General features: G+C 38.2%; 1 protein-coding gene across 6 annotated transcripts in view; it reads left to right on the top strand.

Annotated features, from left to right (window-relative positions):
* The window catches only part of DLG2 (discs large MAGUK scaffold protein 2), a 2,140,731-nt gene that overhangs the window by 861,858 nt on the left and 1,259,339 nt on the right, over positions 1-19,534 (top strand). For 2 of the 6 annotated variants that reach the window (XM_066369783.1, XM_066369774.1), the window contains exon 1: positions 5,228-5,582. The exons of 3 other annotated variants lie outside the window; for them this stretch is intronic. In XM_066369783.1, coding sequence (XP_066225880.1) covers positions 5,481-5,582 — 102 coding nt within the window. In that variant the 5' untranslated portion in view covers positions 5,228-5,480. Of the gene's footprint in view, positions 1-5,227; positions 5,583-19,534 lie in introns of those variants that run through there. One more of the 6 variants, XM_066369802.1, reaches the window with a different exon arrangement.

Genomic DNA, 19,534 nt, shown 5'->3' with positions numbered 1-19,534 from the left:
ACTTAACTAAATGTACTTTCCTATTGTCAGAAAGAGCTACTATTAGCCTTTACTTCTTAACAATCTTTTCAATTAGTTTGTAAATTCACGGAAGGCAGAAAGAGATATATTTATATAATTCTTTGCCTTATGTATTTCAGGAAGCTCAATGATAAAAGTATAGTTTGTGGTACAAACTTATTGATGAATTAATTGCAGGAAAACATGTCCACTAAGAGCTTAAGTGAAACAAGTGGACTTCAATCTGCAGTGAAAGGCAGGAGAGGGAAAGGAATATAAAGGTTGAGATCAGGACTGGCTTTAGATCAGCGGTTCCTTCGAGTCAAGTTCACTTGCAAAGGTTGAGATCACACAGCAATTATCGGCAAAACCTAGTATATCTGATTGGCTTCAAAGCTCTGATGTTTATGAAATCTACTATGCTCTCTTTATAGGAGTCACAGGGAAGATTTCCCTCATAGAGTCACTAAATGTCATACCTGATTATGGAAAGCAGGTGAAAAGTGGAGATGCATTAGCTGTAAATAACAGGCAAAATGGCCTAGTTGTTAAGAACTTGACTCAATTCAGATTGCTTGGGTTCAAATTCTAATTTTCTCATGCAGCTAAGCTGTTGTCTAATTTTATTATTGTTTCCAATATTTTCTCCGTCCTCCCTGTGAGAGAATGACCCTTTACTATGCCACTGACATGTTCTGGCTAATAAAATGTGAACAGGAAGATGTTTTAATATCTGAATAAAAATATATTTAAAGCAACTGCATATTCAGCCATTGATCATTTTCCTTCTGCCTGGAGACCATCATGTTCCTGATAGAGGCTGCTCTTTTCTCTTCTGTTCATGGAGCAACATAGACTAGAGTCCCAGTCTAGCTTTGAAGGATATTTAACACGAGGGAGAAATCAACACGTGTGGTTGAAAGGCATCAAGATTTTTATTAGTTTACTCATTTAACTAACTAGTATGCAAGATTTGTTAACCTGAGCAAATTATTTAATCTCTCTGTGGTTTAATTTCCTCCTCCTGCTCCTCCTGCTTCTCCTCCTCCTCCTCCTTCTTCTTATTGAGTAGTTGTGCTGATTAAATAAATTAATGTAGATAAAATATTTTAAACCAGTGCTATTCTGATAAATGTTTCTCTGAAGAAAGTCTTGATCCATCACGTTTGCCAATTTATGTTGTGTGAGTAGTTCCTCCGAGGTTGATTCCGAGCTACCAGCATGATGTCACTGAATGAAGAGTTCAAAAGAGATACAAATAATGAACTAACAAAAGTAGGATCTGGCTCCAGCACACTGCTGAATTTAAAACAGTGCATATAGCAAACACTTTCTTAGAGCACAACAAATAGTGAGCACTGCAGAAATAGTGAGCACTGCAGAAGAGTTTATTTTCTGAAGACAGGTGAATAAAATGGCTTCTCAAGTTCTTAAGAACTTATATTTGGAAGCCTACTCAGAGAACGTCAGCATTGGAAATAAACAAGGAGATGCTTTAAGTACACTCATTTCATATTAATAGGCAAGAGAATTGAGGCTCAGAGAGTCTGAGTGGCTTGCTGAAAGTCACACAGTCAGTAGGAAGAAACACCATGGCTCCTCCTGTCCAATACACACTTTATCTTTCAACATGAACCACCTGTTTTTAAAAATTGCTACGTAAAGGATCAGCAAAGAAAGAAAAGGATGAGTAAATAATGCTACTTAACTGTTACAATTTCTGATTAGGGATAATAATAATAATAACAATAATAAAAAATTAAAATTATACCCTGGGCACATGTACTGATAATCCTGAATTATCTTGTGTGGCTGTGATTATGAATTCATTTTGAGAAATGTTGTCATTAGGGAAAATGTTTAATATTATGTCATTGTCGTGTATTATTTTGCAAAAGTGATGATTATTGGGAAGAACTGTAAATGTTACCAATCATTGAAATTTCTAATTAAGGCTGGTTATTTTGACTATTAAAATGAGTGCATCATCTCCTGGTATTCCCTAGTATTGTAATATCTCCTCCTAAAAATATTTTAGTACACCCCCATGCACTATCTTCCTAAATTAGTGCTTTTTAGACCAATAATGCAGTGTGTTCATATCTTAAAGATAACAGTGATTCATTTTTTTTTAACCATAGTGGTTACTGGCTGTAACTATGGAATGCATTGTCATGGAAACTGCATTCCCTCTTCTACCCCTCTCCCCTTTAATTCACCCCAGAGCTATTACTGAAAAACAAGAATTAAGCAAAAGCTTTTTGTCAGATGCATATAAACAGATAACAAATACACACACACACACAAACATGCACATACATACACAAAGTGTGTGTGTGTGTGCATGTGTGTGTGTGTATAGTGAGCACTAAATGAACTCTCATTGATTAAAGTTAAAGAATAAAGGATCAAATAAATTTATACTCTTTTCTTTGTATTTTTTCATTTGGCTGTCTCAATCTAAACCAGCACAAACTTTAAAATGGGAAATAACTTGAACATAGCAGCCTTTAATGCTGCCCTAGAATAGGAGGTCAGGCTTAGCTTGGGTAATTCATTAGGGAAAGACTGTATTAGATATTATTGGAACATCACAATATAGAGCATACAATGCTTTTGGGGTGTTTGAAATCCAAATTATAGGCTAATGAATAAGGGAAATATTGTACAATTTTTTAGAATCCATTCTCCCTTGGAAAAACAGCCATAATTATAGATGCTCTGTAGGTGGAAGTGCTCACACAATCACACATTTTATGGTAGCATAAAGGGATAAAATGCTAAGGGATACACTTAATCTGGAGATGTGACTTTAAGATTCTACAGAAGGCACTAGACCAGAGTTCTTCTTAAATGTGATCTGCTATGTTTAAGCCCACATATATTAGACCTCCTGAGCCCCAGCAGCCCCTAGATGTGAACCTGATTTAAGCAATCTTGATTTCTAATAGAGAAGCCAATTGGGTAAAGGACCTCAGCACTCAGTGTAAGCATCTCAAAGCCTGAGGCATAGCTGTCCAATTTAGTTAGAACCAGATTTGCCTCGACTCCCTTTAAGAGGTCTTCATCCTGTGGTGGCGCAGTGGATAAAGCGTCGACCTGGAAATGCTGAGGTCGCAGGTTTGAAACCCTGGGCTTGCCTGGTCAAGGCACATACGGGAGTTGATGCTTCCTGCTCCTCCCCCTTCTCTCTCTGTCTCTCTCTCTCTCCCTTTCTCTCTCCTCTCTAATATGAATAAATAAAATTAGAAAAAAATGTTCTTTTAAAAAAAAAAAGGTCTTCATTTTGTAGTCAGGACCTACATTCCTCTCAGCACTGGTGGGGGGAGGATTTAAAAATGTAGATTCTTTGATGTCCTCCTAACCTAAGGAATGAAAATGCAGGGGTGGGTCTGAGAATCTTTTTAAACAGGCACCCCAGGGAATCCTGTTGCAATCAAGTTCAGTTTCCATTAACTTGAGACAGGAGGGTGGAGTGTTTTGAACATAGATAAGTGAAAAAAGTTGGTAGGACACAGCATTTGACTTGACAGTCTGTTCTTCTGTTCTTACTGGAACTTAATAAGGCTGAAGGGCATAGTGTCACCGGGGCTCTTGTACATTTAGAGCACAAGTGGTCTAATATGCTGGTGGGGATGAGACAGGTTGACGTGGTTCTGGCAGAATTTACTGTAGCAGAGTTAGGACTGTGTCATTGCTGTATTTCAAGATCTACATTCAATGCCCAGTTAGAAAGAGATTTTTGAAAGTGTCACATTCATGGGAATGTGATTGGCCTGACCCTTCCCAAATAAATCTGGAGACTTTGGAACGAGCTTCTGGAGAAGTGTGTGATGTCTCCTGTGAAGTTGCTTTTTAATCTCCCACCACTTTTCTTTGAACCTCGCCTTTATGGTTTATTGATTGTGTGACTTGGAAAAATGACGTAACCCTTAGGGCCTCTCAGTCTTATCCTCTAAGAAAATGTGTCCAATAAAATTTACCTCTAAGTCTAAGACATGAAATAAGCCATAGAAGTCAAGAGGACAGGGGCTTATGGCATAAATATGTTGTTTATTATCTCTAGTCTTTATGATAACTCTGCAGGGTAGCTATTAGCCCCATTTACAGATGGGCAAACAGAGGCTCAGGCACTGTAAGTGACTTACACAAAGCCACTCTCATCACCCGAACCAGAGTGATTCCTCACCCTGATTTCTTGCTCTTTCGACAAATCATCGAGAAGGCATAGAGCCAGGGACTTAGGTGACACCCAAAGAATGCTGGTTTTATCTACTTTCTACCCTTCCTACCACTTTTTTTTTTTATGTCTCCAATAAGCATTTTTGCAGCTGGGCCAGCCACATGCTGATATTTTTTGGTCTTTTGCAATTTTGACAGCCTCACTTTAAAAAGAAAAGGAAGAAACCAATAAAGCATCCACCAATCTTGACATTCATACTTCCGGAACTACAGAAATACTTCTGGGGCTTCTTGGAGCTTCTGAGACATCAGTGTGGGGAGGGGCCGTACTCTTCCTTTTTGAGTTTGAAAAAAATGTTATATTAGATAAAGCTTTGGTTCTTTAGAAGCAGAATCTACCATCCAGGGAGGGAGTCAATACTCTGCCCCAGAAGTCAAGGGCCTAGGGCCCCAGGGACACCACTGCCAACCCACTTCTACCTTAGGTCCCGTTGCAGGCCAGCAACCCTTTGTCAGAGGGCCAGGAGGATGCGCCCAGCAGGGTTCCGCGGGCCTCCCCTTCTCAGGAATTTTGCCTCAGAGGTCTAGGGTCTGGCGGCGGCAGCAAAGTGGACTCAGTGTAGTCTCTGGGTCTTGGCAGCGCTGAGAGTCAGCGCGCCCACCACCGGGACTCCTCGGTGGCACAGAGCGCACTTAGCGCGGGGCTGGGCCAGCCTGGCCGGTGCCGCGCCCCCTCCCGCTCCCGGCCCCTCCCTCCCACCTCACTCGCCGGGCCAGCGCTCCCCACGGTGACTCTGGATTGCTGCAAGCCACTGGCTTTTTACCAAATCTGGAGCTGCAGTATTTTTTTCTTCTTCTTCAGAGAATAATTTCAGCCCCCTTCAGCTCTCATGACAATCTTGTGTGACTGGCGCGAGTAGGCGGGCACATCCTTTTACATGCTAATACTGCCCCACCTCCCGTGAACCCTCCTCTAAAGCGCCCGACTTCCTTTTTATTTTTATTTATTTATTTATTTAAAATCTTACCTCCCCCAAATTCACCGTAGGTGTGTGTGGGGGGGAACCCATCTTGGTTCTGTCCCTCCCCCCACGCATCCTTCTCCAGGAAAGGGAGACCCCGAGACGCTCGCTACTTGCCCTCGGCGTTGCTTCTCCCGGCGCTGGGATGGCTGAGCGGGGCGCAGGGGGCGGCGATCGCCGCCGCGGCTCGGTCTAGGCGGTCGCTCCACATGCCGGGCTCGCGCCGTGGTGTGGTCGCGTCCCCCAGCGAGCTGCCACTGCCGCAGCCCGAAAGGAATGATCCCTGTTGTTCAGGACCCTGACTGTGTTACACCAATGATTTGCCACTGCAAAGTTGCTTGCACCAACAACACTTTGTCGTTGATGTTTGGATGCAAGGTAGGACGAGGTTCATGTCTTTTTAATGCATGCTGCCTCCCTGGGGGTGCGAACAGTTCTTTTGTTGTTTGTTTATCTGTCTGTCTGTCGGGAGAGTGACAGAAGCTACGACCTGCTCCGCGCTCTCTGGGAGCCAGCTGTGTTCGGGGGGCCTGGAGAGTACGTTGATTTTCTGGCATCCGATGTGGGGTTGATAAGTCGGTCGTGACAGGACCCTGGTCTCTAGTGTACAGAGGCTCCACGGGCAGATACGCTTCGGAAAGGGGGCGCTTTAGGGTGCTCTCTGCTTGGGATCTCATTATACATTTAGTTAGTGACTGGGCTTCTGGCCGCTGGTCTGTGAGCTCCGGAACTCATCGTGGGTGACCGCTGCCTGGAGCCCTGACCCACAAGACCGACGGGCAGCCAGGGTTAGCTGTGATGGGAGGCATACTTGAGATAAAATTGAACATATCCATTTGCAATTTGACACTTTTAAAGCTGAGGAGCTTATTTTTGTTTTAGACAGGGAAAAAAAATGAAGCCAAGCTCATGTTGCCCCCAATTGTATATTTTTTCTCTGAGCTTATACAATCTACTTGAAATCCACACTCAGAAATTTTATCAAGAGGTGGCGCAGTTAGTGAAGTTTCTAGTGAATAACTGTCCCACCCCAGATTTTTATAAAGGTGATTGGTGTTCCCAAGGAAATGAGGTTTGAAGGTTTTTGAAGCAGGTTACCATTCATTGCTCCTTGTTTGAAACTTTTTTAGTGGACTCAATAATGCAACCCTGGAAAAGGTGCATAGAACTTGGTATGTGAACAGTCTTAGCCCATGAGTGGTATGAACGGAGTTCCCCTTACTCCTAGCTCCACACCTTCCTTTCTTCTCATTGTAAAAAGCTGGTGGGATTTGTCTGGCCTGTTTGTATAAAACATTTTTGTGGCCACTATGATGACTCTCTAAGGAAAGAGAGCATCATCTGAAATGACTGAAAATCCACATTCCCAAGTGCATAATCATATGATCTCTATTGTACTGAAACACAATACCAGCGACTGGATTGGACCCTCTGGCAAGTGCGTTAGGCAGTAAAGTTAATGAAACATACACATTTAACTTCACAGACAGTGCTCATGGGGATGCAGGTTTAATGGAAAAATTGGGAGTCCAGGATTATGAGTCTTATACTGACTGCCTACAGAATCTTCTGTCTTTTCTGAACCTCTGGTTTTATTCTATAAATTGAGAGGAGTAGATGATGATCCTCCAGGGGTCTAACATTTTCTAATGATATCTTTCATAAAATCATTTAATTGTAAAGTTATTGCCAGAAATTTGTGGGGTTTTTTACTCAATATGATAGGCTGCACCTTAGAGTCAGTTAAAACTTTTTATTGATAATCAAAAGATTAGCTAGACTCTTTTTGAAATCCCTGCAAAGGTCTTAGAGTTGTTGAAAGACTGTGTGTTCATCGCTGTCAGGAAGATGTGTGTGAGTGAACTCCACCAATATCTTGTTAGATCCTCTCCTCACGCAACCTGCCACCCTCCCCCATGCTTCTGTCTACTCACTCCCCTAAGGCTATTTACAGCAGCATCTGAGCAATGGCTACTGTTCAAAATCTATTTCCATAAACTTATAAGAATTGCTTTGCAGTGTTAAGTGATATTTAACAAAGGTGAATTACCTGTCAAGAAAAATTAAACACAAGCTAATAATCAAGTAAGATAAGTTGTTGGTGTGGAGAATGCAGTTGAATATGTTTTCAGCCCTTAAGGCTCATTTTCCCCTGATTTTGGATCATTGAGGGAACTGGTATAATTACAACCACACTTTCTTCTTAAGGCCAGGGAATTACATTAATTTAACTTTCTTTATGTTCTCTTCCTTTTGGTGTTCTGGTTTAACAACATCAGTTTGTGAAACAACCATGTCAATAGAGTCAAACACCCAAATCATGGGTGTTGGTAGGTGTTATTCTTTGGGAAAAAAAATCAAGTCTCTGTGAAAATAAAGTAATATTTTTAGAAGGCCTACCCCATTTTGATTTTGCCAGACATCTGAATAAGATAATTCCTATACAATAGAATTGGTATTTATAACTATACTAGACTCAATGGTTGGTTTTATTAGAGACTGGTTGATGTAAAGCTCCCACCATAGAATCTTGGATATGAAGAGACTGATAGAGCCTTCTTCTAGTAAAATTCTTCAACACTATCTGAAACATGACTACAGAACATAAATTGTATGTCATATAGGTCTGGGTTTTGAAAGTAGGTGTACCACTTACTAGATATATGATTTCTCTAAAGTTTTAGTTTCCTCATAGGTAGAATGGCCCCAGTAATAATTATGGCACTACATATTACTATGTCATGCAATAAATACAATTTAAATAAGTATGTATGCATTCATCAAATGATTAATAATTTTATATGGCATCAGTTATTTTCATAGCTCCATTAAGGGTGGTCCTCACTTCTAGGAGGAACCTCTTTTATTGTTAGGATATTTCCTTTGGTAAATTATTAATCTGTACTGGGAGCTTGGTCATTATTTCTCTTAAAGTTATTTTTCTCTATGCTAAGTGTTTATATGAAATGTAGAAAACATATATTGATAAAACATTCATAAGGCAAAGTGGGTTTATAAAAATTAATGAAAACATGATACTGTTATTCCATTCACTCAACAAATATTCATTGAGCAACCAATTAACGTTAGACAGTGGAGAAGTGGCAATAAATAAGTCTTGTCCTCTATGGTCTCAAAGTCAAATGATGTGGTAGATGACTATTAATAAGAATTTTTATTTAAGAAAAAATATAAAATAAGGATTTTAGTTGAATCTTTGAACAATAAAAGTAGAATTTAAATAATTATTGAAAAATACTTTATGAAGATATAGCTATCAATATGGAGCCTCCAAAAATGTGTGCTTTTGAATACTACCTAGTAAATTTGAAACTAAAATTATTAGTATGAATATTTGTCTATCCTGGAAGATATTTAGCATAGCAAAGTCTAAAACCATGTTCATGGGTAAATCAGACTTTGTCAGTTTCAAAGAAAAAAACCCACTTAAACTATATGTTCTTATTTATCCAAATTTCTAGTAATGGCTTGAAGGGTACTGAATAACTTGAGATTTTGAGGCAGAAACCCAAAGTAATTTTGTTTTGTCACTTAATCTCCAGCCCTGACCCTACCCTTGCTGTATCTTGGCTGTCATTCAGTTTCATTAACTGACTGTAAGACCTATGACTATAAATGTCAAGTGTCTTTCTGTGCTAGGCTCTATTTCAGGCACTGTAATAGGCATTAGAGATACAAATGTAAGTATGACACCATTTTTTCCCTTCAGGAATTACAAGTTTATTGAGGGAGGTGAGTTCACTTCCTTCCTTAATACAGAAAACTCACAATTCCTGCTTGACCTTAAAATCTCATAGGAGAAAAAGAGTTTGTTGTTCAAAAAAGTAGGCTATGGAATCCCAACCTCCAGACAGACTGTTCTTTTATAATCTCCCAGTATTAAAGTGCCGGTCAGCACCTCCCTGGTGGACAGTTCCCTGAAACCCTCTGGCAGTCGCCAGCCTCTCCCAGAATTCCTTTTCTTGCCTAGAAAGACTCTGTGGTGAAATGGTTTTGTTTGCTTATTTGTTTATTTATACATGGCCAACTTTGTTATAAAAAAGTGGTGATCCCAGAGGATTTATTAATCAATACATCAGTATGTATATTTTGTGATTGGTAAGACAGTTTTTTTTTTCAGTGAATATTTTGAATATTAAAAATGTTTGACTATTTTGGTGTATTCTTGGTGTTTGTTTGTTTGTTTGTTTGTTTGTTTATTTATTTGGTGGACCGTTACCTTTAGCCCAGCCTGTACCAGCAGGCAAGAAATACACACAGTGGGAAAACACCCCCTTTTCCACTCAGGGCTCCCAAAATATTAGTCAAATAAGTTTGTAAATATGAATATATGTTTGCTCGCTTATAGTTTGCATTGGGTGTGGGGGGACAGGCTGTAAACAAGCAGGGTGGTTATAGCCTAAGGCTTAGTTTTAAGACTAAGTCTCTCCCACCCTAAGTGACTTTGTATCAGAGACTTCCTTGTTTGTATATTGGATTAAAGGTTTTTATTTCTACACTATAAAATGGGGCAGAGGAGCCCATACTAGAGGAGAGCAGAGAAAGGCCACGTGGAGGAGAGGAGAGGCAGCCAAGATGGTGGAGTACTGAGGGAGAAGCCAGCCTGTGCAGAGTTTGTGCAGAGAGAAGGAGATGAGGAACAGAGGTGAACAAGGCTGGCGAGCCAGAAACCCCTGATTCTAGGAAACTCGGACAAGTCAGTAGCTTTGGGAGCCCTGAATGGAAAGGAAAGTGCCTTCTCACTCTGTGCACTTCCTGCCACCGGGTGCAAGCTAGGATCAAAGCCAATGGCCCAACAGTTCTTGTCTCTGTTGTTTCATTACTGTCTGTCCAAATCCAAAGCGAACCTGCACCGGCCAGGCAGCTGTGATGGTGGCCGTGGCTACTGGCTTTACACAAAGCCACTGACCTATCCGAGCCTCCTAGAACCAAAGGTCTCTACCTCACCAGCCTTATTCACCTCTGCTCCCCATCTCCCTCTCTCTGCACAAACCCCACACAAACTGGCCCCTCACCCAGCACTCTGCCACCACGGCTGCCTCTCCGCTCCTCCATGTGGCCCCCCTCCGCTCTCCAGCATGGGCTCCTCCACCCAACTCTATAGTGTAAAAATCCCTGTTTTTATTTTAAAGTAACACGTAGTCATTGAAATAAATTAAAAAAATAAATCAGAAATAGAACTAATTTTAGAAAGTACTATCATCCTAAAAGATGAGATAAAAACTGCTAATATTTTAGTGTATATTATCCTGGTACTATTTTGTTATTGTTGGTCTACATAGAACATATTTTTTTAATGTAGTTGTAATCACATTGAGTTTATTATTGAATTTTTTAAGATTATATTAGGATATATATATATATATATATATTAATAACTGTATAACAGATAGCCATCCTTATTTTTGGATATTTTGGTTTTTTATCCAAATTTCCTAATATTGAAAGTAAATAAAATATATAACTTCAGTAATAAACATTTTGTGGATCTGGCATTATTTCCTTTGGACAGTCTAGAATAAGTAAAATTACTATAACATATCTTTTAAATATTTTCAGATTTGACTATGGGTTTTGCTACATTTCTTCTAAAGCTGTCTGTGTAAATTTAACATTGCCACAAGTTACTTTATATGTCATAATATTATCCAGCTTTAATATTTTTCCTCTACTTTACAGATTTATAAATAAAAGGTAATTAGGTTTTTTTCTCCTGTGAATAAAGTTAAAACTGTTAGACTTTAAGTTAATAGGAGTTCCATGACTATACTGGGTATGTCCAAGTTTTAAAATATCTAATATTCAAAAAATTTAGTTGCTTATGTTCAACATGGGTATCTTAGGGGAACAGTTATTTACACTGTCAAGACAAAAGTGTTTGTCCCAACACATATACACTAACCTCCTACCATGTGCCAGATATTGTTCTACATGCTTTATAAATGTCAGCTCACATCCTCATCACAATAACCTTTACAACTGGGCATAATAGTTATCTCCATGTTAGAGTTAAGACTAGTGAGACATATAGTGTTTAAATAACCTGCCTAAAGTCATACAGCTTCTAAGTAGCATATCCAAAATTGGAGCCCAAGTAGTTTATATCTAGAGCCTACACTCATTTCCAGAATTAACTATAGGGTTCTTTCAAATAGCAACTTCCTATAAGTGCCTTTAATTTAGGAGTCAATTTATAAAAATATAATTTTTACTTATCTTTCTGGAATAAATCTGAATTTCTAATGTAAGGCACAACCTACCAGAGGACTTAACCTTATTATAAAGCTAGTTTTTAGAAGAGTTTGATCTAATACACCCTTTTCTGTAGAATTCATTTTCTTTATGAAACCATATAGAAAGGAGGTGACTTTCTCAAGAGTATACAGCAAATCACAGAACCATAGCTAGAACTAGATCTCCTAATTTCTAACTTAATGTTATTTTTCTATACCATAATCTCTAACTATGAAGTGGAAGTTGAAAATCAAGGTGAGAAGAGAGAAACTGAAAAGATTTATTTGCAAAATAGCAAGAGAAATAACACCTTGCTTATAGGACTGATGTAAGATTAAGTGATATAACACATATGAAAACATTTAGCACAATGCCAGAAATGTGGTAAATATTCAGTACATATTTTTGTCTTCCATTTTACTAAAGCACTTTGCAAACTGGTGAGAAGTTGGAAATTGTTGGTGAAAAGTTGGACACTGTTCCTTAGTTAGTACGTTGAAATGTATCCGTCAGTAAATGCGATGTACTTTAACCTAGCGACACATTATTAAAGTGTTTTTATGCAACAAAAAGCAGAATCTAAAAGTTTACATCATTTACAGCAGAAAAAGAAAAAAATTCTAGATCAAATCTGACCCAGAAAGAGAAAATGAAAAATGAGCTAATGAGTGAGACAGATGCCTAGTGTCCCAAAGAAGCAGGTTGTGTGGGCCTTGTGTCCCATTTGACAAAGTATACTTGCCAGTTCAAGGTCCTTTTCAAATTTTATTTGTATTAGTAAAAATTGGAGCAGGGACCCTAAATAGTAAAAGACAGGGAGGGTTAAATGTTCTATGACCACGGAAGTATGTCACAAAAAGAAATGTTGAGTCACCAAATCTAAGATCTGGAAGCACTTCATATTTGTCCTTAAGCCTTTTGCCTCATACTTATACATATCCAGATCAAGATTCATAGTTCATATGGTAAAATCATCCCAAATCCCTTCTTACTTAAATTACCTCTGGATACCTGTGACATTCAATACTGAATCTTAATTATAATAGTCCATCTTAATCATAATATTCAATTGTAAATTTTTTTACTTATTCTGTTTGTCCACCTAAGCTATGAGCTCCTTAGGTTCAGGAGCAATATCATATTCATTTCAAATACTGCCTAAAAGATTTAGTACATAAACATGTGTCTGATCCATACAAGGAAATCAATAAGTATTTGTTGAAGGAATGAGTAAATTATTTAGGTGTTTGTAAATATTTAGTGAACGAGTTAGTGAAAAAATAAATAGTGTGTATTTTGTTATAGTTCATTTTTCATTTTCCTCTGGCAGTTTGCCACAGAACTTCTTGTGCTATCAAACTTCCTAGAGCTGAAACAGACTATGAATTATTCAATGTGTTATCCTGGTGTGACAGTGAATTTTATGTATGAACTTGGGTAGTGGGGTGCCCAGGCATTTGGCTAAATGTTATTTTGGCTGTGCCATGAGAATGTTTCTGGATGAAATTAATATTTGACTCTTTTGACTTAGTGAAGCAGATTGCTCTCCTTGGTGTAGGTAGGCCTCATCCAATCAGCTGAAGAACTGAATAGAACAAAAAGACTGAGTAAGAAGGACTCCTTCTGCCTGACTGCCTTGACCTGGGATATCAGACTTTTGTGGTCTTAGGTCTTACTCTAAAATATCAACTCTCCTTGGGTCTTGGGCTTGCTAGTCTTTGGAATGGATCCTATACCATCAGCTGTCCTGGTTCTCAGGCCTTCAAACTTGTACTAAAACTACACATTGGCTCTCCCAGGTCTCTGACATGCTAACTGCAGATTTTTGGACTTCTCAGCCTCTATAATTGAATAAGCCAGATTTTTATAATAAATCTCTTTGTCTCTCTGAAGAATCCTGACTAATGCATCTTGAAACTACCAAGGTAAGATGCCTAGACACGCCACTTGTAAATTATCTTGTCTAGCAAGTTATAGAGGAAATAATAAATTATAAATACATTTGAATCTTCATGCCATGAGTATCTTGTAGCAAGAATCTTGCAGCTTGTTTTCTCTAGAAGGTCATGAATTTATTTGATTATAAATCACAGATTATATAACTCTGGATATAGAAAAGTATATATCATTCAATGTTACTTTAATGACTTTTCCATTTATATTGATATATGAATATTCTTGTCAGCCTTATGAACATATTGTACATTGCAGTGGTGATTAAGTATTCAACAATATTTTTTTCTATGAAATTTTAAATGATTGTGTCAAATGGCTTCTGAAAAACTCATAAATAAAGTATTTTTAAAACATTGTGTATGAGTATATATGTATAGAATTTCTAATACATATTATCTGTATGGTATTCCATTGCATTATCTTTATTAAAGTTTTGCCCATGTTTCTGCAGTGTTTTAAATAATTTTATTTGATGAGTGGGCACACTAAAAACAGTCATAATCTCTAAAATACTGGTCCAATGCTCTAACTTCCTTAACATGCACGTTATAGTTTAAACCACCCAAGAATTCATATCACTGCCTTATATTTCAAATAATAATAGTATCAAATAATGATTAATGATATTACTTTCATAAGATCTCAAATAACATAGTGGCTACTACCATGTCAGTTGGCTTGTTATCTAAGATGAGGAGACTTTGAATTTTCCCTTTGGAGCCATGTCTTCAACTATCCTCTCTGTGTTTGGCAAAAAGTTCCACCTGTGGAATGGTAGGTACATTTGTTCATTAATCATTTTCTAGCTCTCTCTTGAGCATATCTATTATATTTAGCATTATAGTAGGTATACACAACATAATTAGATACAGTCCCTTTCTTGGGATTCTTTCAGTTTGGCTAGTGTACCAGCACTAAGAAATATACATATAAAAATAACAAACAGGACAGATTGGGCTAACTCTTACTGAGTGATAACCAGGCACAAGGTTCTGTGTTAAGGATTTTACCTAAATGAACTTACATACTCTGCAAAATAACTACATGAAAGGAGCCATTAAATTATTTATTTATTTATTTATTTAATGAGAGGAGGGGAGGCAGAGACATATTCCCACATGTGCCCCAACTGGGATTCACCTGGCAAGCCTACTGGAGGGTGATGCTCTGCCCATCTGAAGCCATTGCTTCATTGCCACAGGAGCCAGTTTTTAGCACTTGAGGCAGAGACTATGGAGCCATCCTCAGCGCCAGAACCAAAACTTGCTCTAATCATGTAGGAGGGGAGGAGAATAGAGAGAGAGAGAGAGAGAGAAGCAAGAGGGAGAGGGGTAGAGAAGCAGATGGGCACTTCTATGTGCCCTGACCAGGAATTGAACCTGGAACATCCACATGATGAGCCAACTGAGCCAACTGGCTAGGGCCTAATTTCTATGTGATACCATCTCTTCATATGTACAATTGAGGATCCTCAAAACAGTTCATATTTTAAAACTAGTCTCATACTTTGATCCATTGGAAATCTCTGCTACAGTCAATGAAAAGACAAAAGAATCAACAAATGCTTTAGTATAGTTATAGAAGGCTTTTGGGAGGTAATTAAGATTAATTTGGTCTTTTCATGGCATTGGAAGAGATCAGAAAGAAAAAGGAGTTTTGGTGTTGGACTCAAGTCTACTATTGATATCTGTGATCCAACACGTCTTTGCCAGTGTTGAAAGAACATGATATCAGAAAGTAGTGGCGTGACATTGAAGGTACACCTTTTTTTTTGTATGGAAGAAGGAAAGGGAAAAAGGAGGAGGTAGAGGGGGAGAGAGTGTTAGACTATACCTTATCTATTATACCATCCGGATGAAGCAGAGAGATACTCTTCATGAGTCATAAGCCTGCATGCGCCTCTGGGTATGCAAACATGGAAATAAAAAATAGGTCCTGAGGCTGGAGGGTGGTATTAAAAGGTGTGGTGTGACTGGACCATCACTCTAGTATGTGGGGTAAGCTCTCTCATCTGAGTTTCAATTTCCTCATCTGTACAATGGAGATAAGATAGAGTTAGTGGACTTATACTAACCAAATAAAACAACAAGGAATACTGTGGCATGCAATAGCCATTAAATAGAAAGTAGTTTTCTTCTTCTCCCTCTCTCACATCCAGTCCCTCCCTCCCCATTTCACTTGCATTTATGTGGGCATAGTATGGTAGCCTAGAAAGAGGCTTTTTCTCTTTGACATCTAAGATTCTGGAGTGGGAAACAAAGTTTACTGTGTGAACCAGATCAGATATTAGCTATATTCAACCCACCTTTATTGAATATTCACTCTGTGGTCATTTTGCTAGGAAGATCTTATTTATCATCTCTAGCATATTATTAATACATCCCATTTTCTCCTATTGGAAGTAATGCTGGCATAATTCTCCCACCAGGATTTGACCTCAGAGAGTCTATGAGAGAATGCTTCCAAGCCCAAAAGTACTTCCCTGTTAGTGCAGGTTCAGTAATGTGTATGCTGTCACAGCTGTTACGGGAGGCATTGATTTCTGACTGTATTAGGTTAGATAACCCTTTTCCTAACATTGGCTGCCTGAGAAAAGTTTGTTTTACATATCAGTAAGCAAACAAACAAAAACACCCTTGTTGTCTTTGTTTAAAAGAACACATGATCGTCAGAAAGAAATGCCCCCTGCAATTCTGCAGCCTGTTTAATTCCCAAATAAACCTTCCCTGAGTTCTGTAAAATGAAAACATTTTCTCTCTGGACTTGAGCCTTGTGCATCGCCCTTTGCTGGAGCCATTTCCCCCGCAAATTGCTATGGTTGGTCTCTCAACCCGGAGGGAAGAAAAAGGCTGTATAATGAAAATGCTGACAGGTTTTTATCTACAGCTGTATTAGTAAGGATGCTATGATCTCATATATTGTCGAAACCGGATGCCTGTTTTGGCTGAAGGGAGATCAGGCATCCTCCAGGACTCTGAGGTGTTGAATTTTATCTTGAAAAGTTTGCAAAGGAAAAAAAAAAACTGTAGGGAAATAGGAAACCAGGCTTTGCAAACCGTACCTTTGTTTTCCTGGTAAAGTAGACATTGAATTTCAGTGAGGTTCTCAGATGAAGGAGGTCAGAGGGTTTAAGAGGCTGGAAATGAGGACTGTGTATTTGCTAGCTGCATGTAGGGCCTACCTCTTTGTGAAGGTTTTATCTGACGATGTAGAGAAAAATCTTTAATATTGATCTTACTTATATTTTTAAATAATGGTCATCATTATTATATGGATGGCATTTTGAAATTAGTTATCTTTTGTCCCTCAACACAACAGCTCTGTGAAGTAGACATTTTAGAGATGAGGAAAACTAAAGCACATTGAGTTTAAAATTTTCTTTACTAGAGACATTCAAGTATCAGGCTGAAGACTCTGTCTTCCATGGTATTATTGGGTGATCCAACAACTAGTCAGGGATAAATTTGATATTATTTAAAATCTGTTTCATATTCATGTTTTCTGAATGGCACTGTCCCTTGCCCAAAGTCACAAAGCATGTAGTGCTGGAACTGGGGTTTAAGCTCAGGTTTGTCACTTTAAGCCCCAAAGGGAAAGTAGACTGTTTTTCTCATTTGTCCCTCCTTAAAGCATTTTCTAGGGACTGAACGTGCTTCCAAAGCCATCACCCAAGATATTCCCAGGATCCTGCCAAGAACAGAGGGCAGAAATGTAATCAAAATGACTATGTGTTACTCATACATAGATAATCTTGAGGAGCTGAAGGAACACAGTATAGGGGCTCAGCAAATGTGTACCAAATCAAATAAAATTGCACCTGTCCAATAAAGACATAGACATTTCAGATGGTAAGGGCAGAAGTTGAGTTAAATGACTGAATTATGGGTCCCTTCTTTCCTATGCTTGCTAACCTCTTATAGGTAGCTCTTAACTGTAAATTTGATGTGTCTGTGTCCCTAATAGCACAAAGTGTTTGTGGTTGGGCCAGATGAAGGCACTGTTGGCTTTCTCTTTCATTCTTTTATATCCCATTTCAGGAATCCAGGACCTGGAGATAACCTTCTTACTTCTGGTCAAGTCAGTTTTGTGTACAGTTCCATTATCAGTTATTTATACTTAGAATGTTAAGTCAAGAAACTCCACAAGGATTATATGCTAAAGTCCTGCTACTTCTGTCACAAGGATTTGTGGACCCAATTATCTTTGAAAAATGAGTATCTTTGTCTCTTAAAAAGATGGTCTAGGTGGTAGGATGTCTGAGTTCTAGGCAAGCAAAAAAAAATATTGCTTATAAAATTGATTTTAGATGAATCAGTTTTATACTAACAAAAGCAAAATCTAGGTGTTTGGTTGCATAATTATATTTATAGGCCTAGCAAATTTTAAACATTGCCAGACCACATGCATAGTTTTTATTCCATTCATATGGATTCAGGAAAGCAATTTCTAAATTTTCTGATCAAATAGGGCAACTCAGAATGTATTATTTTGCAATTTTCAATGAGCATTTGGCATTGGTGTATGTCTTCTCAATATGGATATTTAGAGAAGAGATCTATCTGGCAGACCCTAAATTTCTTTTGCAGTTATTGGTTAATTTGTCCATTTCACATGTAATTGATGTTGTTTTAGTTCACTTAATTCCTTTCTAAAACAGTTTAGGAAAACTCTGCAGCAACTTCAACTTAAATTGAAGTTGAAGTTAAACTCAATTATTAGCACATTAAGAGATAATGAATAAACTTACATGGATTTACAAAGGTTTGACTTTTTTTAAAAAAAAAACTATGTACATATCAAGAGTACTTTCTATCTGAAAAAAAAAAAGCAGATTTCCCAAAATAACTTTTCTCAATCCCAGAGTATCGATGTTAAGGACCTGATGTTATGCATTCTAGGTAGTGATAGTTTTGAAGCCACTTTATTACCTATCACAGACTTAGTTCCATTTAATCTAATTGTGTGTTAATTTGTAATGAAGCTATCAAGGTATTCCAATATGCCATTTAAAATATATTAATGAGGTGGTTCACCTGGTGTGGCTACAGTTGCTTACTTTTAAATGAATTATCCTGATAAATTGGACAGTTTGAGTTCCTTGCCTTGCATACAGCCTGTCTGTTCAGAGCCTTCAAGATACTCACTATATAGCTGCTTTGGGCTATGAACCAACTAGCACCTTGTACTATCATTTAATGATTGCATATAAACATTCTACTTGCCTGCCCAGCAAGAATATTATTAGTTTACTTAGCAAATAAATTGAGTGTCTCTCCTCTTCACTTGCCCAGTGCCTGAAAATGGTTTGGGTTCTTTCCAAGGAGAGAACAGATCAATGAAACTTTAATAGCATGGCTCATCCTTTCAGGACTCAGTTTGTGTCATCTTCTCATATAAGGGACTCCTGGCTACCGTATCACCTCTCTGCTCCCACAGAGCTGTTGACTTGTTGCTGTCATATTGAGCTGAATTGTCACAAGCCTGTAAATAACACAAGGTATCAAGAGTCTGGGACTTACCATCTGGAACACTTAGCTACTAGTGTAGTGCTCACAATATACTAAATGCTCAATATGTGTTTTTTGAATGAATGATTTATGTAGTTTTTCTGCTTAATTATTTTATGCAAATGAGACCTACTCTTAATTTCAAAGAGGAAGGACCTGGCCTAGTTTTCTCACAGCTTCTCTTGCCTGTCACATAATGATACCCATCATCGTTTACTTTTAGGGTATTTTTAGCTGCATGCATTTCTACTGACCTCAACTTCATGAGAGCAAAGCTGTATTTAACAAATACATGTTAATGAAGAATGAAATAAGTTCCTCAATCTTTACCACTGACACGCAGAAGTTGGTCAAGGAATGAATGAGTAAATAAATAACTCTGAACATAACATCCCCTACTAACTAACATTTGGTGAATTACCATCTTAAAACAATTTATGGTTTTCTAACCACTGGCAGAGAAGTGCTCTGCTTTCATTTCTTATAAACTGACACCAGCTCTTATCTTTTTGGCAGCCTCTGAGTCCAGGCATTGTCTGGTGTCTTTAGCAGCATTGAGTGATTTATGGTAGGACTGTGGAGAAGAGCTGGGAAAGCATGGGATAGGGGGCC

This window comes from Saccopteryx leptura, chromosome 1, assembly GCF_036850995.1.
Source record: "Saccopteryx leptura isolate mSacLep1 chromosome 1, mSacLep1_pri_phased_curated, whole genome shotgun sequence".
Lineage (NCBI taxonomy): Eukaryota > Metazoa > Chordata > Mammalia > Chiroptera > Emballonuridae > Saccopteryx > Saccopteryx leptura.
Note: the sequence above shows the minus strand (reverse complement) of the source record. Positions and strands in the feature narration are given on the sequence as shown.